Here is a 26,777-nt window from a genome sequence, read left to right on the forward strand (position 1 = left end):
GAGTGTCAATGGTGGTTTGCCAGTTGAACGGGATTAGGAAGTGATCGGACCATGGGATAGGTATTGGTTCCCTGGGTTCCAAGGTCGTGATATTGGAGAATATGGGACCTAGAAGGTGCCCTTTTGTGTGTGTGGCATGGGGACTTTTAAGAAGGAGCTCGTAGGACTGTAGATCAAGTATTAGCTCGCCTGCCACTTTGTCTAAAGGGTCGTCAAAGTGGAGGTTTAGATTTCCAGGTAATGTGAAATTGGAAGAATTCCTGGCTTGGGAGATGGCTATCTCAAGTAGCGAGCTGCAAAAGTGCCCCAAGGCGCCCGGAGGCTGGTACAAGAGAAGGCCTGAGATAGTTCTTGTGGGGGAAATCTGGATAGTGAAGTGAGCATTCTCACAGTTTAGGATGCAGCTGTCAACTAGCCTGCATGAGAGATTATTTTTATAGATAATAGCGATCCCGCCCCCTTTGCCACTGGGTCTGTTACTGTGCTGAATGAGATATCCTGGGGGGGGGAGAGCTCGAACTATGTCCGGGTCGGAGTTAGTGGACAACCAAGTCTCCGTTAAAAACGTTATGTCTAGTTTTTGGTCCTGAATCAGTGAGTAGATTTCTAGGGAATGCCTAGGCAGAGACCTACGATTCAATAGGGCCATAGTTATGCAAATGTCAAGGGCCATCAACATAATAAAGATCAGCCATTTGTTATTTATAATATAATGGCTTACATTTGTAGGGCTTGGTGTTGCTATGGATCCTTTGTTGGGTAGGTAAAACTTCCACCCATCCTCCGTTGGTAGGAAAAGTCACAGCTATCTAAGAAGAGTGACAAAGGTGCACATGCTCAGCAGAAGTCATTCATGCATGGGGCCCAGAGTGCTACAGTACAGCTGTGCAGTCACTATGTGCTCTCATCTGTAACATAAGGACAACCAGCAGCATTAAACTAGGCCTGAGCAGAGTTTGCAGAGTATGCAGAGATGGAGTGAGGCAAGAAATGCTGTTCACTCTGACCTTCCTGCCGCTCAGGTAGAAATTCTACCCAAGCACCAGCTCATGCTCAACAACTTACTGCAGACGAGTGCCAGCAGGGAAAAAACTCTGCTGCGCTACCCAGAGGGGGGGTTCTCTATACTTCACAAGCTCTGCAGGGTGCAGAAAACTCAGCAAACTCCACGAACGGAGCAGAGTTTACCGCCCAGGCCTACATAAAACCACTTACCTTCTTGTGTTTGTTTCCTATGCTTTATAAAGCAATTTGGAATATGTGTTTGCTTTTGGCTTGCAGACAGATGTTCAGTTTTTTCATTGTCATTTATGTATATCTCCTCATTCCTGAAATTAGTACAATTTGAGAATGCAGCAGTCTTTGACATTTTCTCTAAAATAACTTTCAGATCCATGAATTTCGGTGAACGGTAGGATAGTTTTAGTAAAATGACATTCTATTTTATCAATTTTATATACAACAAAATTACTGTTAAAGGTGGCCAAAGGTATTGAGCATATAGTCAGTGCTTAATTTGCAAATTATTAAGTGCCAGGGCTCTGACCAGGAGGCCACTGCAGCTTGCACCATGCATTTTCCTATCATCCCTGCCAAAACAACTACTAACCATCTCTCTTGCATGTAAATGCGACAGTTCAGATTATTCCAGGTCCCCAAAGCTAAAGAAAAAGGCTGGGGCGGCCGGTATTAGCAACTTTGATGTATATTGTAGGCCTTAACTACTGTTATTCTTCTCATCTCTAAATTAGATGAGCAGTGCCACCAAGAGGTGGACTGTTCTAAGTATGGTGTTGACAATTAGGTGCTGGTGCTGAGCACCGGAAACCAATTAAGTGCTGGTGCTGACCACTGAAAAGCACCCATTAAGCACTGATATAGGTGAACCAACTGGGCTTCAAGGTGGCAGCTCTATACTTGAGCTCTAACTAATGGCACCACAGTGTGGTTGCTTCATGCCCAGCCATGGCAACTGGGCTCCAACTGCAGATGGGTATAGCCAGCCTCAACTGGATGATCTAATTTTGAGCTCTGGATGACTGCCGCAGGTCTGTCTTTCCCTCCTTCTCTGACATTCAACATAGAGTACGAATGGGCTTAACCTCCTGGAGCCCCGTCTACTGTGTTCTGCTTCTGGAAGTGGTGTGGATCTGGGAGACAGTCAGTGGCGTAAAGCAACTGAGGAGGGGGCACTAAGTATCTAATATCTCACAGATATCCTTTGGCCTTGGTCTGAATGAGAGCCCCCTGAAAGGTTTGGAGCCCCTTTAAAGGCTGGTCCCCCCCTGGATACCAGCAGTTGCTGGGACTTGTGTTATGCCCTGGAGACTACCTTAGATTAGAGTGGAGTACGGTTGCTGAATGGATTACTGGAGATTGCTGTTTATCTTGAGCTATGTGGAACATATCTTGGGCTCCATGTGATACAAGCATCAGACTGCTGGAGCAAACCAAGGAAGTCATAGACCACTAGTGGTGGATCTATGCCCAGGCTCATGCCACAACCTAGGCTCTAATTCATGATGATGAGCAAGGTGCAGTGGATGTTGGTCGGCTCCTCTAAGTTATGCTGCCATAAATATCTCTATAGGACTGGAGTTGAAATGTAAATAGTAAGGAACTGATTACAAGTGACCTGTTTAATTGCAATCCTTGCGCAAATAACTGTTTGCGCAGGGATCACAATTGGAAATTTTTGCCGGGTGTGATTAAGATTACACAATTTGTTAAATTTCAGCCGATCAAACCTAATAGATGTTAACATGGGTAAAAGGTTCAGTATGTATCGGGACATGGATTTTAGCTGAGTTAGCACCAAAGTCAATCTACATTTTAATACCCAGAAAGTCAAAATAAACAATAATTATCAGATCCCATGAATTCTGAACACCTTGGAGTAGAATTTATTTAAATAAAATACGTTTTTTGTTGATTTTAACCACAAATCTCCCACGGCTGATACAGACCGAGCATATAAATCAAGAATATTTACACCAGTATACAAGAAAGACATGACATTGGAAAGCAGAATATACAGAGACTCGAACATTCAGTTCTCAAGACCCATCACCCCAACAACCATTCCATTCAGTCCCACTCAACTGTGTGTCTCCATCCATTGACCATGGCCTACCTGGGCAAGGTTCTAGCAGAATCCCCTTTTACTAAGTTCAATTTTTCCATATCTTATGATGTTTCTGGGAGGTAGCCTCTTGCCAGCTATATGGGGCATTCCAAACCCATGCAATGATCCATCACCGTGGCCCTTTGACTAATACGTGGGGCCACCACACTCTTCCAAGCTTGAGAGATGTCTCACTTAGATATCATCAGGCCTAGCCAGAGCAGCGCCCTCTGATATCTATTTCCTTTCAATTTATCTGTGATATGTAGGAGGATCAACTTTGGATATCTAGAAATTATCCAACTAAGTACTGCTTCCAGGGTGCCTAATACTCTATTCCAATAAAGCGAAAGAGTGGGACAGTGCCAAAATCTGTGTATTAAATTGCCATTGGGGTTATAACAGGGCAAGCAACTTCCTGACATGATTAAGACCATACTGAATAGACATGGTCAAGTGTAGTATTTACGGTGTAGTAGTTTAAGTTTAATAATTCAGAACTGTGAAGCTATCACTGCCCCCCTGAGGGTGGCAACCACCTCAATCCAGTCCTTGTCCTCCACTGGCCCCAGATCCTGCTCCCACAGTGCCCTCACCACCACCATTGGATCAGGTTGATTACAAAGTAGAGTCTGAGGATAATTTATGTTCCTTATTGTTAGTTTGTAAGATCTTAGCTTCCAAGGGGGATATTTCTGGTATGGCTGTGACAGACTGTAAGTAAGGACTCAGTGCATGCCAGAGTTGAAGGTACTGGAAAAACTGAGTGTGGTACAATTGATATTCCACTTGAAGGTCCTGAAAGGACTGCAAGGAACCATTATTAACCATCTCATCCAGCAAGGAAATGTCTATGGTGTCCTAGGCTGAAACCCCTCAGAAGGCCGCAACCTTTGGGAGTCGAGTCCCGGTGCTTAGCGTATTCTCCAACGTAAGTGTATGTCCCCATCCCATGGATTTCACAGCACCCAGCCAGATTTTCGGCACTACTTTCATGACAGATGGTAAAGTGTGTGAGATAGTTCCCCCACAAAGCAAGAGCGGGAGGTTGCCACAACCTATGGCCTACCCCTTCGTCGCATAGGCTAGACCTTCAACCTCCTCAAACCACCAATCGTTCACAATTAGAAGATGTGCAGCCTTATAGTAGCAGAGGATGTCGAGAGATGCCATTTCACAGTCAAAGGTATGCCGACAACATTTATTGAGGGAAATCCAGGGAACTTCCCTATTCCACAGCAAGTTATAAACAAAAGCGTTAACCTTAGCAGTGCACTGGAAATGGGTAATTGTGGAGCTGATAAAGAAGTCTGGACAGGGAAACCATCATAAAGATTTCTGAGCAACACAATATGGACAGCGGGAAGCAGAACCAAAGCTTTACATCTTTGGAGAGACTGTCATGTTGATTTTGGAGGTTAGAATCGTATGCCCTTTGCCCATCATTGGTAACATAGACTTCGAGATATTTAAAGCCCAGTGGAAGCACATACGTCTCAGGCACCCAGGGCATGGGACAATGGGGTATATGGAGGACTCAGTCTTATTCATGAGGAGACCGGAGTATGAACCAAAGACCAGTAGGATCTGCAGAGCCTGAGGCCCTATCTAATGTGGATTATCCAAAAACAACAGGATATCATCAGGATAGAGGGAGATCCTGTGACCCACATCTGGAGGCTATTGGAACCAATGAATCAGGGCATCTACATACACCCATGCCACCAAGTGCTCTATTGCTATTGGGAATATTAAAGGGGAAAGGGAAACGGGGATATCCCTATTGGATGCCCTGTATTATGGGGAACCAATCTGACATAGCTCCTCCAACTCACACACTCGCCAGGAGATCAGTGTAAATGAGGCACACAAACCCAATGAAGTTGGGACCAAAACCTAAGTGAACCAGAAGGGCAAAGAGGCAAGCCCAGTTGACATAATCGAACACCTTTTTAAAGTCCACCATAAGCATGGCCTAGAGTTTGGAGGTGGTCGACCTCTTAGCTCTATAGCATTGTGAACTTGGTGTATATTGTGCCAAGTGGCACGGTGGGGCATAAATTCAGATTGGTCCTGGTGCACCAGATTGGGAATCACTACCATGAACCAGTTAGCCAACATCTTTGATCAGATTTTAACCTTGGACTTTTATAAGGAAATTGGTGGATATTTCTCAGAGAGTGGCCATACAGGCCTTGTTTTGGGCTCACTACAATTTCCACTGATCGGAGATCCTGAAGCAATTCACCACTTGTCAGAGCTTCAACTAAAGTTTTAAGCAACAAGGGCTTACTTGGGGCCAAAAGAGGTGCCGACATTTGGCTGGATACCCGTTGGTCCTGGTGTCTTGCCTGCTAAAGCTATGCATGGGCAACGCTGAGCTCATCACATGCGACATGTGCTTCCAAAGAGTCACGTTCCACCAGAGGGAGGCACCGCACTTATTTGTCAACTAAGAATTGGTGAAGGTCTGCCTGGGGCCCATCAGAATCAGACCTATAATGGCCTCAGAATAGGTTGCAAATGTATTTGCAATGTCTCTGTTACCAGTTAGTTATTCAAGACTCAGCATTGTTCCTATGTACCCAACCAGAGCACCAGTGGCCCGCAGAGTGAGGAGCCAATGCAATGTTTTATTGGACTTCTCCCCCATTGGTAGATACAGCTGTGGGTGGCCAGCCATGCCTCACAAGCCTCTGCGTGAGTTTTTGTTTAAGTAAAGTTTATGTGTGGAGAGAGTCACGCATCAGAGCCTCCTCCATCGTTGCAACATATTGTTGCTCAAGATCTAGCACTCATGTCTCAAGATCTTCCACCTGGGTATTCAACATGAGGCACGATCCAATTGACATTTTGAATCATTTTTGGTACAGTCCAAAAAATCAATTTTCGGATGAAAAACGATGACTCCGGGCCTTTCTGCCCCTGGTAATAGCTAATAATGTCATCACGAAAGGTGACTTGTAAAGACTCCCAAAGGGTTCCTGCAGAGGACACCAACTCCTAATTCTCGAGCAGAAATTGCTGGCCCATGTCCTAACACTATTTGCTGAAACTCCTCGCCCTGGAGGCACCAGCAGCTCAATCGCCACCCCCCCAGAGCGTATATGTATCCATGTCAGATCCAGCATCACCGGCGGGTGATCCAAGAAGCTCCTCATCAGGATACGCACGCCAAGAACACAATGGGCATCATGCTGGGGCAGGAGAAAATTAACCAGACTGGAAAAAATGTTTGCGAGACCCAGAATAAAAGGTACATTTATGAGCAGTCGGTTAATGTGCGTGCCACATATTGAGTAGGGACATGTTGTGAAGAAAGGTAGAGTGCAAAGTTGGGCATATCCGGTGTCAGCCAGGAGAGAGGAGGGATCCAATTCAAGATCGCCCACCCCATTGAGGTTGTGAAGATACAATAATCACGCTCTCAACTCAAAGTAAGTTATAAGAAGAGAGAGTATATTCAATGAACACTTCAGCAGGTTCTAACTCTCCAACCTATTCCTCTAACCAGTGTGACACCTGTCTTCCACATTCTACCTCAACATTCCATCATTGACATTCTTCTTCTTGTGTCACATCACAAGCTGCCCACTGAAGCATACCACACACCTCCCCCAATTCGAATCTCCATTGGAGTCCCTATAGTGATCTATACATAAAACTTCAATATTTGATTCAATGACATACATAAAACTATTATATATATGTTTGAGCAATTCAAGAAGGATTTTAATGAAAGTACAATAACATTTGCATGTCTACAAAATCCTTAAGATATTCTGGACCTCTTTGTGTTCTCATACTTTTCATTTGTACCTCGTAAATTCCTTTGTATGAGCTACTATATTGGCCTCCCTCTCCACTTTTACTTAGAAAATCTATGTTTTCTCTCATGCTCGTTGTCACATCTTCATTTTCCATAGGTTTCACACCCACACAGCGACTTAGATTCCACACCCTGCCATCATCTATTTTCACTGCTTTTTTAAACAGCTTTATGATTTTGTGCACTTTTGTGTATTTTGACCATGGTGCACCACCCACGGATGCCTTTATTTTTGCCAAATCACCCACTTTGACAAATACTTTCTTTACTTTCTTTTGTTGATCATACACTTATTTCCTCATTTCCTGCTTTAGATTTTTCTCTTTCTCTCCAATCCCCCAATGTCAGGTTCTTAACACCTTTGTTCCACAGCATCCACCTGGGACACAATAAAGTGTTTGGTGACCTCCCTTAAAATAATTCAAATGGATTTTTTTACTGTTGATGAATGAGGAGTCATTCTGTATGCAGTGATCCAATCCTGTAAGGCTGGCTTCCAATCCAAACCATATGATTTGGCCAAGTGCATATCCTCCTTGAGAGTTTTATTCAACCTTTCAATGGCACCATTTGTTGCAGGATGATATACTGAACTTTCGTAATCACATGTAAGGCCGCACAGGTGTCGGAATTTGCCTTGTGGCCTGATCTGTCACATCTGACAAATTTACCCAAAAACCTACTTGCAGACCCTTTGTTTACCACCTTATTCTTATAAATAAGATTCACATCAGAACTTATTTTTTCAGTTGCAACTGATGCCCAGAAGGAGCAGAGGGGTAATGTAGCCTGCATGGAGAACAGGGAAAGTCGGCATGACTGTTTTGGGCGGCTGACCAAACAATCATTGCTCACCGTGAAGGGTTGTGCCACTCCTCCTCTGCTCTTCAGCCTCACGGGGTCCCCTTATTCAAGCTGCCGCAGCAGGAGCACATAATACAATGATAATAACATTAGTTATTATCATTTTATGTTTTCCTTTCTTTTGCTGCTTCGGAGCAGTGGGGGGATGCTCCTCCGCCTTAGTGGAGGAGGTGCCACTGCATTTGTTCCTTCTATTGTTTTAATATCTCTGTGTAATACTCAATTCCTTTACACATTCTACCATGTGTGCAACCCTTTTTTACCACTAAAATGACTTCATCAAGTGGTGGTTTCATCTTTGAGTCACAATTCTTCAAGTATTTTATCACTACTACGCTTGAACAATTATTGGTCTCTTATTCTCTCTTCCAGTGCTGCTCCAAATATGCACGTAGAAGCAAGCTTCCTCAAGCTGGTAACATCTTCTTCAATGGTTTTGCCTTGACCTTGTGCTCTCAACACAAAATTAAACCTCTCCATTATGGTGCTGGTTTTTGGTAAATAATGTTCATCAAGTTTATGAATACTAACTGTATTCATTTAAATGGGATTTTTCTTCACGGCTTAAATCTGGTAAGTTTTCAAGTACCTCTTGTCCCTCTCCTCCCAGACAGTGCAACAAAAGAGCATGCTTTCTCTCTGCACTAAGATTAGTGCCGCAAACCCTCGCAGTTTCTAAAGATTTTCTTCCACTTGCTCCACTTGACTGTCGGTTCACCAGGGAAGGTCCAATAATCTCCTTCTCAACACCAAGTGATTTATACGAAGAGCAGGTATATTTAATGAACACCCCAGCAGGCTCTAACTTGCCAATCTATTACTCTAACCCTCACAGCTGTCTGCCACATTCTACCTAAACAATCCATCATTGACATTCACCTTCTCGTGCTCACCTCAAAACACATGTCACATCACGAGCTGCGCACAGAAGGAGAATACCACAGAGTACACCTCCTAAAATCCATGGAACATTGAGAAACTACCAAAGGAGGTAACACAGCTTCCCCATCAACATAGAGGAAAGGGTGAAAGGGGCGTAAACACACACCAAAGAGACTGGAGAGAGACCCCTGCTGAGTCCCCATGACCTCCTCATACCAGCCGAGGCTGTCATACCACACTCTGCACACCACCATAGGGACAGGTCAACGGATCTGAATGGCCAGGCTTTGTGAGCCTTGATGGAAGCATGAATGATATACCTGGGAATATCTCCTGCAGGCCAGAAAGGGGCAGTTGTTACCCATGATAAGCGTTTCTTGTTTCTTATGGTATGAAGATATCAGTGTTGGACCTAAAAACCGCCTTGAATATTGCCCCATGCTTGAAAGGCCACCAAGTCTCAGTCAGGTTTATTGATGTTTCATCCATATGTAAATAACCATCAGGGGGTTTAATCAAAACAGAACCTTCCAAACAAATATATGGCCATGATTCGCAAAGCGAAAACCTTATTCTTCACCACTAAAATTGATAATACAGCTAATTCCTCTAAGGAATTATTTACCACAGTAAAAAGGCTTACCCAAGCTCCCCCTCCTCAGCCCACTCTCTGTAACCAGGTATTTTGCAATTCAGTGGCCGAAGCCTTATGCTAGAAAGAAGAGAATGTTTTTAATACCTTTTCTTTAACCCCCAACGCTACTGTACCAGCTATCATCCTCCTAAAACATCCAACATTAACACACATTTCAATTCATTCAGACCCACTTCCCACACCGAAGTAATCAAGCTATTTAAAGCTGCTCAATCAGGGTTCCTGAGGACCTTTTCCCACGATTACAGCCACTTTGGCAGTTGATGTTATCAGCCCCAAAGTAGGCAGATTTATTACAATTGCTGTGTAACTCAGATTCATTCCCTTCCATCTGGAACAAAGTTATTGTTTTACCGCAGATTAAGAAACCATCACTCACTCCAGATGATCCAAATAAGTACAAGCCTATTACTTGCATTCCACTCCTAGCCAAAATATTTGTAAAGGCCAAAATACACAATTGGGTGAGTATATTACCAAGAACAACTTCCTTGACTCCTCACAATTCGACTTTCGAGCCGCACACAGTACCAAGTTCACACTCATTAAGGGCACAGTAGAGATCAGGCAGTCCCTGGACATTGGCATCTAGGCCCCCTTGATCCTGCTCAACTCATCGGCGGCCTTAGCTACAGTCAACCATAGACTGCTTATGGGGTGCTTGAGCTGGATCTGGGTAACTGGTTCAGCCTGGAAGCTAATTCATTCATTCTTATCTGGACAAGTGCAAACTGTTAGACTAGAGGGATTCCCCTCCCTCTCTATCTCCCTACCCTCTGGGGTTCCACAAGGGTATTCAATCAGCCCACTTCTGTTTAATGTCTATGTTATCCCGGTGGGTATCTCATCAGATCCTTCGGTTTCGAAATCATGTCTTATGCTGATGACTCCCAAATTGTTGTCTCCCTTGGTACAGCTGACAGGGCGGTAGCAGAACAATTTTGTGGCTGCATGAGAGCAGTAGGAAATTGGATGGTGAATAATTTTCTTAAATTGAATGCCTCCAAAATGGAGGTGATGGTGTTCGGTGCTCAACCATCACCTCAGAGCTGGCCTCAGACCTATCACCCAACATGGCCCCGCAGTCGTACCCACAAATGCCCAACCATTACCCTAAGACACCCACTCCTCCTGCTGAGATGATGAGGCACCCTAAGCAGACATCCCCCCTCTGGTCCTGGCACACTACTCCCTACCCCAACGCCACTTCCAGACCCATCAGATTCAAGAAACACCTCTCGGGCCCGGACATCCTCTCCCTTCTTCTAACTTACAACACCACTCAATCTGACACTCCAGACCTATCCAAGCTATGACGCTAGCCCCTTTTAAAGATCCTAGTAATGACAGTCACTCCAGATACCATTCAAACCATTACACTTAACCCGCATAGAACCCCCACATTTAACTCCAATGCACTAAATACTGTGAACCTCATGCAAGTTCACATTGCACAGTCTACTCCCACTGACTCCAAAACTCACCTGAAATGCATCCTTCTCAACTACAGATCCGCAGTGAAACATGCAGCAGATATCGCTGACCTCATGCCTAATCAGGAACTTGACCTCCTGATTTTCACTGAAACTTGGCTCAATGACTCCTCAAGTCCTGTCCTGGACATCCTAGTTCCTCCCACTCACAACATTATCAGACGTGATAGAGCAAAGAGCATGGGGGAGGCGTTGCGTGTATTTACCATAATAGTCTCTCAACAAAACAATCTCTATCTGCTTCTGTCTCATTTTGTGAATACCTAAGCATCAACATCTTCATGCAAACAAAGACCCCTATGCAACCTACACATCTTCTACCATCCACCAGGCGACAATCTCCTTCTGATTGAAGAAACTATGGTAACCATCTCATCCAATCTAGGTCTTCATTGCCCTAAGATCTTCCTGGGAGACTTCAATCTACATTGGAATGACCTGAATGACCTAGCTGTGAACAGTCTTAAAAAAATCCTACTTGACCTCAACCTGACTCAATTCTGAGACAGCCCAACACACAACCTGGGCTCGACCCTTGATCTAATCAACTCGCACCCCGACACCATTCGGATTAAATCAATAGCTCCCTGTAACTGGTCAGATCACCACTCTATCACCTTCCTCATACTTGAACGATGAAACACCCAAAGACCTCAACTCAAGAAATTGAAACACTGAAAAAGATTGATGCAAAACGCTAACATGGACAAACTCATATCAGGCAGCAATCTGTCCCTGTCCCCACCCATGCTCATGGCAGATGTACATGAACTCACTAATCACTACAACAACATCATGCTAAACGTTTTGAATGCAATTGCCCCCCTTCAACTAAAAAGAAAATCTAACAAATACTCCAATTCTTAGTTCAATGACGGCCTAAACTCAGACAGGCACAACTTGAGACTAGCAGAACGAGCTTGGAGATTCTCTCCATCTACCGAACTCCTCAAACTTTTGAGAGTAAGAAGGACTCTGTACAAAAAACACATCAGAACTGCGAAAGTGACCTTCTTCAGAAGCCAACTAGACAAAGCCAGAAATTGCCCCAAAATCCTGTTTGAACTGATCAAATGGCAAACCAACAACACACCCACTCAATTGATAATCACCACCAGTCCCTATCCTAATTGCGAGGACTTTACTGCTTTCTTCATCGAAAAATCCAACAACATTGAATCTGATCTAAGGTCGGCCTAGATTGGTTTTTCATCCTTACCAGACTCTCACCTAACTCCCCAGTCCCCTCTTCCTACCTTCCACTCCTCTAAAAACAATGCACATTGGAATCAATTCTCAACCCACAATGACACTTCCAATCTCAACATTCTCTCTACTCTCAAACCATTGAATCCCTTCAATGAAACCCTTCCCTCATATTTCTTTAAAGAATTGATAAGGCTTCTTCCGCTCTGGACCAAGATCGTTAATACCTCCCTACTTCAAGGTGAGATCCCTGACTGCCTAAAGTCGGGGCTGGTTCTCCCCATCCTTAAGAAACCTACTGCGGACCCTGGGGATCTGAATAACTTCTAACTAATCACTAGCACCCCTACTCTCGAAAAGCTCATTGAGAAATGTGTACAGGTACAACTATGTAACCACATTGAGGAATTCCAGCTATTAGATCAAATTCAATTGGGCTTCCGTCAAGGCCACAGCACCAAAACAGTCATCACTCACATAGTTGATGACGCGCTTACCCGACTTGACCGGAACAAATCCTGCCTATTAATCCTACTCGAATTCTCCTCAGCCTTTGATACAGCCAAACTTGACAACCTGCTGAGCCATCTGGAACATAGGATGGGGCTGTCTGACACAGTACTAAAATGGTTAGCTTCCTTTCTCCATAATAGAACACAGAGAATTAAATCCAACCAATCCCTCTCCCATCCCAGTTCCTGCACCTTGTGGGTACCCTAAGGGTCCTCGCTCTCACCCACACTCTCTCACCCACACTTTTTAACTATTTATTGAACCCTTCACCAAAATCCTCAAAACATCTAACATCCAATACCACAAATATGCAGACAACACCCAGCTGTACATGAAAATCTCATCGCATGACATTATCAAGTTACTCAACGGAACCTTACACAAAACCCTTAACTGGCTTACCCTCAACCATCTCAAACTAAACCCCCTAAAAACGGAATTCCTCCTTATTTCCCAACCCAAGCAAGCACTCATCATTGAAGAATACATGAAAAATCTGTCTGCTCTCAACTACACACCACACATCATAACTCTACGAAATCCCTAGGTATAGTGTTGGATAGGAACTTGAGCATGCAGGATCAAATTAGTGCTTCTACGAAAGGAGCGACTTCAAACTGAGCATCCTAAGGAAACTAAAACCTTTCCTTCCTCCTGATGACTACAAGTCCACAGTACAAGCACTAGTCATCTCAAAACACTTTAACACACCTCTCTACCTCACAAAGAAACTTGAGCTGTCGGGTGGTGCCCGTACCTCCAGGAGCACCAGCAACCTCCTACTTAAACCAAAGAAATAACATTTTTTAAAAACTACAACCGTTCCTTCTCAGGAATTACAATAACTCCAAAAATCTGGAACACCCTCCCAATGGAAATGAGACTGATTCCATCCACAGTGTACTTCAAAAAGGAAATAAAAGCACTACTGATGAATACTTGCCTGTCCTAAAGTCCAGTGATTGTCCTGAGTCACCTCATATACTGTCACTCTGATTCTTTTGCCCACTATTACGTTGTTATGTAACTATTGCTATTTTTTATCTAGCATGGCGTCACACAACTATTGCTATTTTTGTCCATTGACATGACTCTGCAATGATTGCCCCCTCTCATCTGTGTCCATCCCTCTGTAAAACGCTCTGATACCCTTTAAGGTCATGTTCGCGCTATACAAAATTTTCTAATAAGTAAATAAATAACCCATCCTTTTGGATGCCTATGTCTCTTTTGAAGGAGTCCCTATCCCAGGGTCCTGTCCCCAAGGCCTTTAAAGAGGCAATTGTGGTTCCCGTTCTGAAGAAACCAGGGGCTGACCCCAGATACTGTCGAACTACTGCCCAATCTCCTTGCTCCCTTACCGGGCTATGGTACTGGAGGCCCATGTGGTGAAGTGCCTGTCCAACTTCATTGAACAATCCAACTATCTTAATTCACAGGAAGCAGGGTTTCGCTGTGCCCACCCAACGGAGACGGTAATTCTGCGGTACTAGACCCCTTGCAAGAGAAGGCTAATAGGGGCACCCCCAGGCCTTGGTGCTGTTGGATCTCTCGGCCGCCTTTGACACAGTTGATCATGGTATCTTGGTGGATCGTGTCAAGGCTCCTGGCATTCATGGCTCAGCCCTTAGCTGGATTAGCTCCTTTCTAGAGGACCGCTCCCAGTCAGTCTGAATAGCCCAGTTCACAGCGCTAAAGTTTACAAACACCTGTGGGGTCCCGCAGGGCTCTTTGTTATCCCCCCATTTGTTTAACCTCTACCTTTTCCTTCTGATCCGGTCCCTCAAGGAAATGAAACGTGCCACTTTCAATTATGCCGACGATTTACAACTAATGTTCACCATCGACAACTCACTGCAATCAGCCTCTGAATTTCAGTCCACCAGGATAAACATCAGACATTGTATGGATTGTAACCATTTAAAGCTTAACCCAGGCGAGACCGAATTGGTCCTGAAGAGGGGCCGCCAATCTCTTTGGGACCAACACTTTTGGCCAACGGAACTAGGACCCCAAACCCCTTTTTCCTCTACTAAAAGCCTTGGTGTCACAATAAATAACAAATGCAAAAACAACAATTGATGGACAGAATGCAGAAAAATGTCATACATTCACCCCAGTACAGAGATCTGGGCCTAAATCCATTGTTTTTTTGCACTCCACACCACCCCAGTTCAGACATGGCCATATGCAAATCAGCCTTGACCCTGTGCCTCATGGGAACAGTCCAGCCCGAACTGCCAAGCCATGTCTTTCCTGGGCCGGAATCAAGCATCCTAGGACCGGTTTCTGGCTATCAGCCGTCTTCAGCCAGGATAGCTTGACTCCAGTGGTGTGGAGAGCATGGGACTCACGTCTGAGCATACCCATCCCACTCGGGTGACAAATGCAGAAACAACAATTGATGGACAGAATGCAGAACAATGTCATACATTCACCCCAGTACAAAGATCTGGGCCTAAATCCATCGTTTTTTCGCACTCCACACCACCCCAGTTCAGACTTGGCCATATGCAAATCAGCCTTGACCCTGTGCCTCATGGGAACAGTCCAGCCCGAACTGCCAAGCCATGTCTTTCCTGGACCGGAATCAAGCATCCTGGGACCGGTTTCTGGCTATCAGCTGTCTTCAGCCAGGATAGCTTGACTCCAGTGGTGTGCAGAGCATGGGACTCACATCTGAGCATACCCATCCCACTCGGGATGACAAATGCAAAAACAACAATTGATGGACAGAATGCAGAACAATGTCATACATTCACCCCAGTACAGAGATCTGGGCCTAAATCCATCGTTTTTTTGCACTCCACACCACCCCAGTTCAGACATGGCCATATGCAAATCAGCCTTGACAATGTGCCTCATGGGAACAGTCCAGCCCGAACTGCCAAGCCATGTCTTTTCTGTACCGGAATCATTTCTGATTTGCATATGGCCATGTCTGAACTGGGGTGGTGTGGTGAGCAAAATAATGATGGATTAAACCCAGATCTGTGACTGGGGGTGAATGTTTTGCCAGTGTGCAACATTCCGTCCATCAATTTTTGTTTTTACTTTTGTCACAATAAATAACAGCCTGTCACTAAAAACCCAAGTTGGCTCTGTGATCTCTACCTGCCTCTTCCAATTACAGAAGATTAGAAAGATCAGCAGACTACTCACACAGGCAGCACTGATACAGGTTGTAATAGCCACAATTATGTCCCACTTGGACTACGCCAACTCAGTCTACCTTGGTATGCCACTGTTTAACTAAACATTTACAGATGTGCAGAATCAAGCGGCTAGATTGATTCAGCCGCAACCCAGGTGGCAAAATGTCACCTCAGTTTTGAGGAAGCTGCACTGGCTTCCCATTCCGCAGCGTTGCGTTTTTAACCCCTTCGATGCTGGTGACAAAGCCAGCTCGACATGGGCGTTACCTGCGCTGCGCGCATGACGAGCTGGCTTTGTCACGTAAGGCTCTATTTTGAAATTTCAGCGCACAGCGGGAAAACCCGCTAGCGCGCATGCGGTTAAAGTAGGAAATTTGGTCTTTAAATCACTATATGGACAGAGCCCCAAATTCATTGATAGCCTTATCTAAAGGTACACTTCCTTCTGCAACCTACGCTCGGATCACCTCCATCTCCTGGCAACTCCTGCATTTAAGCTGAAGCGTCAAGGGGGCTGCAGGTTTGCAACCTTGACACCTAGACTATGGAATTCCTTTCCCCTGGAAATCAGATCATGCACTGATCTACTGATCTTCAGAAAATCCCTCAAGACATGGCTGTTCACCCAAGCTTATGAATAACTCCAACCGGGTTCGGTAAGTCCTCGAAACAGCTCTCTATAAGAATTAACATAACATAACAAAGTGGTGGCCCACCAAGGTCGGTCCTCTCCCTACTTCTTCTAAGTGTGTAAGAAACTTAGGAGTTCTTTTAAATAATAAACTATCCTACAATGACTAAGCAAATGCAGTCACTTCAGCAGCTTTTTTAACCTTAAAAAGGTAAAAAAGATGCTGTACTTTCTTCCAAAACCTTTTCAAAATACAGTGGTCACTTCTCTAGTTGTATCACAAATCAATTGGGCTGTATCTCAATGCCACTGTCAAGTTTTAAATAAACTGCAGACCTTACAGAACATGGCAGCATGATTGCTAGATAATATCCCCAAGCGCCGATCTGTCTCTCATCTTATAGCCAAGCTTCGTTGGCTCCTGGCCAAACAAAGGATACATTTCAAGGCTCTGTGTGCGGTTTACAAGGCGCTACACGTAATGGGTCTAGACTTTATGAACAAATGCTTCACTTCGTACATACCTTCCTGCGTCCTCAGATTTGCTTTGTCCAAGCACGTCCCAGTCCCAACATTTAAACTCACTAGTTGTGGGGGCAGAGGCTTCATGCTAGGAGCCGCAAAGGAGTAGAACAATCTCCCTTGGCACATTAAATCCCAACTCAGTCCAGTCAGTCTGCATCCACTGAGAGTCCAGTAAAGTCACTGGAATCTCAGTGGATGCAGACACACCGGGCCCCACTCTCACCTCATGGTGAAATTGCAAAAAACACAGTTGATGGACAGAATGTTAAACAATGTCATACATTCACCCCAGTACAAGGATCTGGGCCTAAATCCATCGTTTTTTTGCACTCCACCCCACCCTGGGTTAGACACTGGCTATATGCAAATCAGCTCTGACCCTGTTCCTCATGGGAACAGTCCAGTCCGAACTACCAAGCCATGTCTTTCCCAGACCGGAATCAAGCATCCAAGGACCGGTTTCTGGCTATCAGCCTTCATCAGCCTGGATAGCTTGACTCCAGTGGTGTGGAGAGCCTGGGACTCACATCTGAGCATACCCAGCACACTTGGGGTGAAATTGCAAAAAACACAGTTGATGGACAGAATGTTGAACAATGTCATACATTCACCCCAGTACAAGGATCTGGGCCTAAATCCATCGTTTTTTTGCACTCCACACCTCACCTCAGTCAAACCAATGTCCTGACTGGGGCACCTCTCTGGCCCAAGGGAGATGGCTCTATGATTCTTGCGGTGATGCCCCCATTGTGGGGTATCCTGCCACTTTTTCCAAAGGCCCCCCTCCCACCCCAATGATAAATAGAACTGGGCGCTCTCCAATCCAATCCCATGCCATCACTAGTGCATCAAGGTATTTTCCTGAACGATGACTTTCAGGCATGCTCTGAAAAGGAGCATATGCATGATGTAGACAGTTTAAGATTTTTGCTCCCCTTCCTAAAAGGAGTGACACTACTGTTGGACTTTAAGAGTGTAGGCTTGAAAAATTATCACAGGGGAGGATTGAAATGTCAAGGATTCTGTCTTTCTTGCTGCTCAGAAAACAGGACCCCTATCTGCATAAAAAAGCACTCTGGCAATGAACGAGTGAGGTGGGGTCCCACCATAGGTCTCGAAGTCAGGGTGTGTGTGCTTGTTCAACTATAAAGCAAGTGGAGATCTCCATCATGGGCACAAAGCTCCAAAGCCAGCTAGGGAAGAAGGAGGTGGACGAGGTCCCCTCTGCCGCCTTATAGATGCCCACAATTCTCAGACTGTTGTGCCTCAATCCGCCCTTAGCATTTTCTATCCAGGTCTCCAGTTGTACCTTTAGGAGTGGCAAGGTCATGAGACGAGATGCATGCGAATTGACCAAGTCATCAGCTGCAGATATCCTACTATCCACCTCAGTAACTCTGTGTCCAGTGTTCCATAGATCTTGCTGAATCAGGGCAAAGTCTAATTTCAGTTCACTCTCCCATTTTGCCCTCCATCGTGTCTGCAGGATGGAAGAGGTCTGGAGGCCTTCTGCTGGTGTTATACAGCTCCCTAATGAGCTGGTGTCATCTGAGGTAATCATCTGTTTAGTATACTTGCTAATTTGTTGCTGCAACACAGTGCGCAAAGGCTTGTCTCGTGCCATTTCAGTCCTGGGGTCCTTGGGTGGGAGGGCTTTCGTAGGCACAGAACCAGGATGTGGGCTCTTAAAGGTGAGATGCTCCACACTTCAACAGTGCAATGGCAACACAAAGTTAAGCCCATGAAGGGATCCCCACTGATCTGCCCCGAGTCATACAGCAGTAGATGTTGATCATCATCACTCCCAAGAGGTCAGCACCCGCAGCATGACCATCACTGACCTTAGGAGCAGCACAGGATCAAGCTCAGGCCCAAAGCCCACACCTCGAGTGATGTAGAGATGGCAGATAGAGTTCTTCATCTGCAGAGGGATCTGGGGCCACGTGACTACAGCTGATCCCCAACAGAGACCAAGCACCACTCCTGCATTTAAGCTGAAGTGTCAAGGGGGCTGTAGGTTTGCAACCTTGACACCTAGACTATGGAATTCCTTTCCCCTGGTGGAAATCAGATCATGCACTGATCTTCAGAAAATCCCTCAAGACATGGCTGTTCGCCCAAGCTTATGAATAACTCCAACCGGGTTCGGTAAGTCCTAGAAACAGCTTGGCCACATTGTAGGCAGCTCCATGAGTGTTGCAGCGCTAGCAATTGGGCCCTCAGGCCTCTGTGGGAACCCCAGGTGAATCACAGCTATAAAGCTGGGGCGGGTAACTCTCCCTCTGGGCCCAAATCATCAGGGGACTGCAGGCCCAGTCTTACAGATGTGGGGCCAGTAGTTGGGCAGGGTGGTCGGGTAGAAGTACTCCAATCAGCACATCTGATGGGCCTTGGGAAAGGCCACCAAGCAGATAGGCCCACTGATTTACCTCAACGTGGGCGATCTTTCAGAGGGAAAGGGCACCACCATTTCATATCAGCACAGCATTACTATAATGACCTCCCCACTGGCCAAGTGCAGGGCAGGATGTGTCCTGTAAAATGTCTTCAAGTGCCCAATGCAGGTGTGGGAGGAGTGAAGGGAGCCCCCGACTTTGGGCCTCTGTAGAGGTCGCAGCTCCTGCTGCCAAATGTTCTGACATCCATGTTATTTGATTATGAGATCGGAGCACAGACCGCTCATCTCTGGTAGTAGTCCCCATGAAACAGCAATGTCTGAAGGGGGCAGACCCAGACCAGGAGTTGAGCAACTGGCATGTTGCAGCTCTCCCTCCCATCTCAGGGCAGAGTCAATGCCAAGGCATGGCCAACATCTCAATCTCATCTCAACACAGCCCCATCCAAGAGGCCTCCAGGGGAAATCGAGAGAGCCCACTTTCACAGAGACCATCTAGCGGGCTCCCAGATTGGCATGCAGTCTCTTCCTTAGCTCCCCATCAGCGCGGTTGCAGTCCTATGATCCTGCGGCCCTCCAAGGTTATCAGCATCGAGCCGGAGACCTCTGGAGTGCATGCACAGGGTTCTGATCAGGTGCTGTTAAAACGCCAAAAGTCTGCGCTCTACCCAGGCTACTGAGCCACGGAGAGCAGGCTACTTTGTTGCATTTCTGGTGTGTTGCGGCACAACTCTAACAAAGGGTAACAGCCATGTTCAGCACACACGCCATGCCCCCTGGAGTGATATTTTTTTTTCAGATGCGCTAATTATCAACCTACTCGCCATTAGTGATGCATTTGGACAGATGTAGAACAATGTGAAATTAATAATGTCACAAAAGAAAATGGTTTAGGGTCAAACTTTCTCTTTAAACCTAGCTTAGACCTGTCAGCCTTAGGGTAGTCTTTCCCCCAACCTTTTGCCTTTATCCTCCATTTTTGTGCTGAGCTAATTTTTCCTGGCCTTAGGATTCTATGCACTTTGCCACTGCTAACCAGTGCTAAAGTGCTTGTGCTCACGCCTCTATACATGGAAACTTTGGCTTATACCCAACTGGTATATATAATTTACTTATAAGTCCCTAGTAAAGTGGCACTACATGTGCCCTGGGGCCCTTAAGTTAAATGCTACTAGTGGGCCTGCAGCACTGATTGTGCCAACCACTTAAGTAACACTTTAAACATGTATCAGGCATGCCATTTCAGCACCTGTGTGTGCAGTTTTAAGCTGCCAATTCGACCTGGCAAAATAAACCAGTTGCCAGGCCTAAAACGTCCATTTTAATACATATAAGTCAGCCCTAGGGTTGGTTCTAGATAGCACAGGTGGTAGGGTGAAATGTATTTAAAAAATAAGACATGTCCTTTTAAGTTTTACATGTCCTGGAAGTGAAAAACTCTTAAATGTATCAATCAAGTAAAAACTTCTTTATTTCAGAAACCATCCCAAAAAAAACACACATTAAACAGATAAAAACATTTACAGTAAAAAAATACAAATCAAACATTATAGTTGAACTTAAAAGTAAGCAAAGCAGCAGGAGAAGTCAAAGAAATCCATGCAGCACAGTACTAGAAATGTCGAAGTTCCAAAGGAGAACATACAGATGTAGATAATATTTAAGGGATAAGCAAGCACGTACTTAGGGGCAGGTTAAGTCATTCTAGTTCTTATACACAGGGCTAGAAAAGTACATCAAACTAACAAAAGACAAAATGATTTCTTATCATGTTAAAAAACATAACTCATAACTAAGATAGTTTTAAAAATAAACTTGCAAAATAAAATGTATCCAGGATGGACTTTATGAGTTTTAGCTATCAATAAGCCCTATAGTGTATCAACCAGATTTGCCTGATGTGCATCTGTCTCCATGGGTCATATTATTTGATTAAAGCCGGAGTCACAAGGACTTACTTATATGCCTGACTGCTAAAAATTGGCTGCTTAGTGCTATCGCATTGTAAGAGTCAATAGGCATCACTTAAGTGTCTTGTGCCCAGAGTAATGTACATCGGCCTAATTCAGGACCTCCTAGGTTTTGCAGAAGAAAGGCAGAAAAAATGTCTTAAATCCCTTTTTCACTCAACAAGTCCCATATCTCCCATAGGATAACATTGGAGTGGCTGTATTATATTTTATAAGTGTAATTTGAAAATGGGAAGAGATAACTTGTTCAAGTTTGGGGTCTCTGGAATCAAAATTTAAAATCCTAACTTATGGTGAAGTTGTATTTTAGATTGCAATTCTGAAAATGCCACTTTTAGAAAGTTGACATTTTCTTGCCTCAGTCCTTTGGTGCCTGCAGCCTGTCTCTGGTCACATGACACTGGGTGTAGCTGACAGTTGAGCTTTTCGTATTCCTCCTCACAATAGGAAGCTTTAAATGTGTCTGGATTGACCATCACTGGCTGGATGGGAGGGAGGATATGTACACAGCCCACTTACACCTGAATATGATGTGTCCTGACTCCACACAAAGGACTGCATACCTTCTGTAGTTAGTCTGGAGCCAGGGCAGGGTAGGCAGGATGCATAGGAACTTCAAAGGGAAATCTCTAGAAGTATATCCCCCACTTCAAAGGCCAAACTGGGTATAAATACTGGACTTGAGACATCATTTCAGTACACTTCTGGGCCTGTGGATACTCTGGCAGGAAGAAGGACTATTGTGCTGCTACAAGTACTTTCACTTTGCTGGACTGCTGCTCTAAAAGAGCTGCTGCCCAGGTTTGCTGACCTCCTGCTCTCTTTCCTGGGAAAGCAGAACTAGACATGCAACTTCATCTTGAACCAGAGACCGAAAAGTGACTCATAGGGCTAGTCTGCTGGCCTCCTGATCTGACCTCAAGGCTCCCCAACTAACTCCTGGCCCCCAGCTGAAGTAGATCTCTTCATAGATCAGGTAGTGAAATTCTTCGGGTCTACCAACACTGATGCACCGTCCCTGGCGGGGACTAAATTCCCAATGTTGATCTTTGCGGACGACACCCTCCTCTTATCAAAGACGAGGGGGGGTCTGCAGAGGGCTCTAAATCACTTTGAGGAATACTGCAACCAAAATGACCTCCAGATAAATGTGGGGAAAACTAAATTCATGGTTTTCTCCAGGAAAAAACCAATACGTAGTAGTGTACAACTTAACGGGGTTAACCTGGAACAAGTTGACACGATGACGTATCTGGGGGTCACTCTGGATTGCCGACTGTCCTGGAAACCACAAATAGAGACTCAGCAGTTAAAACTGGCCCAACTGACTGGCTGCCTCTTGCGTGAGCAAAAGAAATCTATCACCAAAAGGGTTGCCCCCGCATTACAAATTTATGATGTCAAAATTAATGCTGCGACACTCTACGGGGCAGAGTTATGGGGTTTTATGGATCTCTCGAGCTTGTACAAAATCCAGTGTAGGTTTCTTCGCAACCTGGTGGGGCTTCCCCAATCAACTCCACTGATCCCTCTTTGCCACGACATGGGTTGCCTTCCAATAACAGACATGGCACGATATAGAGTAGTGTCTACTTGGAGGCGTTTATGGACCACGGAGGAGTTGGCACTTTTTGCAAAGGAGTTAACCGAGGTGAAGGCTATTGGGGGTTCTGAGCGAATCCCCTGGCTTCACTCGGTGAAAAAGAGCCTGTGTGATATGGGCCTTAGTCATCTGTGGGTCTCGCCAGGCACTAACAACTTCCCCCCGAAAAAGGAATTTAAGAGTTTATTTTGGGCCTCAACCCGCCATTCTTTGGCACACGCATCCAGCTCTGAAGATCTGACGGGGCGTTTCTTAAGATTTAAATTGGATCCGGCTCGTGAGATATATTGGGACCTTATCTCCAGGCCATTGGACAAAAAATTGTTCCACCAATTTCGGGTGGGCTCATTACCCCTTAATTCCTTCACCTCATCTTGGAGCAACAACACTACTAATCTTTGTAGTCGCTGCCCCGGGTGTAAGGAAACAGAGGGCCATTTTTTGTTCGCCTGCCCTCAATATAGAGAACCCCGTTCAAAATGGCTAAAACCCATTTTTAAACGCATGAACTGTAAAAAATCCTCGGATGCAATATGGGCTTTAAAAACAAACACAACTGATTTTACTGTGATATGTTTGGCCAAATATTTAGGTTGGGCATGGGCAATTAGAGCAAGAAGGAATTTAATTGCCACATGATCAAATAAAGTGTGTAAACTGTATAGTGCTTTGTAGCAAATGCTAAACATATTTTTAAGATTTGTTAAATTTAATGTCTTGTTTCCTCTCAACAATGGTTTAATAACTTTTTAACTGTAGATCCTAGATTGACTTTATACTGTTGCTTATATATAGATATAACTATTTTTTTATAAGATTTTGTAATATGTAGTGATAATGAAACTGTTTTAAATGTTGTGTTAAAATTGTCTTTTATGATTTCATTATCGAAATAAAGACATTAAAACCTGAAACCTGAACTCCTGGCCCCAGCTGAAGTGAGTTTCTAATACCCAAGTGTTGCTCCGCAGGTCCTGGTCCCTTGTTGGGGCTCAGCGCTCTCAAAATCAAGCTTTTGGACACTTCGTGAATGTAAACAGACATGTTCATACAGAGACAGAGATGGTCGCATTGAAATTCAGCACAAGCCACCATCAGACCGGGAAATCCACACAGCAGCATTGACAGCCTGCAGGGGACTGCCAATTCAAAGCTCCAACTCACCAGTCTATGATGTCCAGCATGCCCCTCGCCCCACACCGACAACCACTCATGACACTCTCCTGGCTCCCGACGACGCTGTCCAACCTGAATGGGACTCTTGGCGCAAAACTTGAGAAGGTAAACCTTCAGCGGGACAAATCTGAGACTCTATCCAACCTGCGCTCCATCGTGGTTGGCCTGAGCTTTTGACTTTGACCTGGTCCAGTCCAACCAGATAGCGCTTTGTGGTTTTAGGCACAATCTTACACTTTATTTTTTTTAAATTCATAAATCCGGTTCTACTGATAGGATTTTTGTTGTGTTGAATATGTTTTATTTCTTAAATTCTGCTGTTTTTTTAACATTGTGTGGGGTTTTTTTGTGTTGTGTTTTCACTGTTCTACTGTTTGGTGTGTTGCACCTATTCTTTACGCATTGCCTCTAAGTTAAGCCAGACTGCTGTGTGCCAAGTAGCAGGGGTAAGAGCAAAGGTTAATTTGGGGTTCGCTTGTGCCTTATCCTGACAAGGATTGTGGTAGCTGCTTAACCAGGGCTCACACCACAGTCAACCAATAACCCAATTTCTTACATGTTCTCACAATTAAACCTCTGTAGGCTAGGAGGTATGCATGATTCAGGGGACAAGAATAAAGTCAATAGATGAGAGAGCGATTTATAAAGTATGTGGGTGAAGATCCCTCAAACACTGGAAAACGTAACTTGGTGATAAAAGCAGTGGAATTTAAGAAGGAGCTATGTAATGGGAGAGTGATGGATGTGGAACAGACATTGCATTAAATGAAGGACTGCTTGGGCACGATGGAGTGCAATTGCAACATAACAGAGTTTCCCACTGGGGGCTGAAACAGTTACAGCACTGTACAATTACAGTCATTATCCATATGAAGGTGCAGCTACAAACTCTCGAATGTGCATGCAGAGGAACCTAGGACTGGCAAAATAAGCAAAGTAGAATGAAGACATACTCTTGTAATCTATTTACATGGTGCTGTATTGTAGCAGTGCCTAAATATATCTACTATTGGCTCTATTGCCATGGCTCTATAGAAAGTTAAGTAGCATAAATCTGAATGTCTTACCCTTTAATAGAGCGAAATTTAGTATGGGTGATTCCTCAGTAAGGCTTGGGTGCACTCATATAACATATACTTTAGAAATCTATAGGGTCAAGTGTTTCCCACTAGCGAGCAACGGCAGTGGGATCTGAGGGTATGGTGGAGTTGTTTCACTTCAAGTAGCTGAAAACAAATTTTTAAGGGGCCTCGTGGGAGTCCCACAAAGTGTACCTTATGAAATTGTACACGAAGAATTAAGTTTAGATTTTATTACAGCTCAGTTGCACCTCTTTCCTCTGAAGCTTTAGAACTTAATTTGGGTAAAGGAGGAACTTAGTCTTAATAGACTGATTTTGCAGAATTGCTTAAAATTAGAAAAATCCTCCCGGATACCATGACTGGCATGCTTGGAGCTTAATCTCCGGGCTTTGCGGAGGTCTACTCTGTATTATAATCCTTTTACCATAACCCACCCTGATGGTAAATGGATTGAAGCTGTCTTTAGGGATAAACTGGCATCAGAACGTGAGGATTCTGTACTAATGAAACATTCCATGCAATGTGCAATATTAGTGCAAACTGTAAATAATAGCGAACCTTACTTGACCTAGAATGTAACACGATATCAACACCATATATTGACTTACTTCTGGCTAAATTTATTCCCTCACTTGATTCCTTTTAACCATGGATGTTTTCTGAAATCTGACTTACCCCTGTATAACTGTGACAATACATCAATAAACGATACATTACAAATTGTTATGATTTGCCCAAAATACAATAAATAGTTATGCCCAAATTTTAAAATTAATGATTTTTATGCAAATTAGGCCAGTCATACTGTTTTTATTTGCCTTTTATTTGCTATTCTCTAACCCAGGAGAAACCATTCATAGTTGGTTAGGTGAACAATTGCGAGGGAGTTAAAATTTGTTTAATATTAAAGTTATTTCTTTACGATTGGGCACACCAAATTTATAAGTATGTAGATAATTTATGTTAGTAAATTAATTAATATTTCCAACTGATTTCACTTACCATTATTGATGCAATCACTGGGCCTTTTATCACCCACCACAATGCAGTGTTATCATTCATATCCCAGCAGCTGAAAATATAAAAAGATTTTGAACAGAAAGTTAAAATAGCTTTCATTAAATAGATCATTTTCAAAGTTATTTTAATTCCTCAACGAAATAATACTCACAGAGATAAGATGTTCTTTGACTGTATCAGTTAAAGTGGTAATATAATTGATGCAAAGTTACATACGTGGTCAATTTACTTTGGTTTGTTGTTGAAATTATGATGTGCTACACAAACTATGTTCAGTAAGATGGAATAGCTAGATCATCTGCATATGATATACAAATCTCTTTTTAATGGTGGAATTTTTCCAGATGGTTTTATTGTTTGAAAAAAATGCAAAATTGGACCACCATCACTCTTGCTTTTCAATTTTAGTTCATGCACCACTTGCCACAAAAATCAACTCTAGATCCGGTTTATGTTTACCTTGGAGAAGGATGAGATAGTTAACACACCTGATAAATTCATCCCTGGTGAATTTGTGGTGTGCAACAAATACCTGCAATTGCTTGTTTTGCCTTTTGAAACAGGGCACAACATGCAGACTTTGGTGCATCCAGTAGAACTCAAAAAGTCATACATACACCCATTACTGAACAAAACAAACTTTGATCCACTGAA

At 44.2% G+C, this 26,777-nt stretch overlaps 1 protein-coding gene across 5 annotated transcripts in view; it reads right to left on the reverse strand.

Annotated features, from left to right (window-relative positions):
• The window catches only part of ADCYAP1R1 (ADCYAP receptor type I), a 978,825-nt gene that overhangs the window by 321,372 nt on the left and 630,676 nt on the right, over positions 1-26,777 (reverse strand). For all 5 annotated transcript variants that reach the window (XM_086940899.1, XM_086940897.1, XM_086940898.1 and 2 more), the window contains exon 11: positions 26,106-26,175. In XM_086940899.1, the coding sequence (XP_086797025.1) occupies positions 26,106-26,175 (70 nt within the window). The remainder of the gene's footprint in view (positions 1-26,105; positions 26,176-26,777) is intronic.

The sequence above is a fragment of the Lissotriton vulgaris genome, chromosome 10 (assembly GCF_964263255.1).
Source record: "Lissotriton vulgaris chromosome 10, aLisVul1.2, whole genome shotgun sequence".
NCBI lineage: Eukaryota > Metazoa > Chordata > Amphibia > Caudata > Salamandridae > Lissotriton > Lissotriton vulgaris.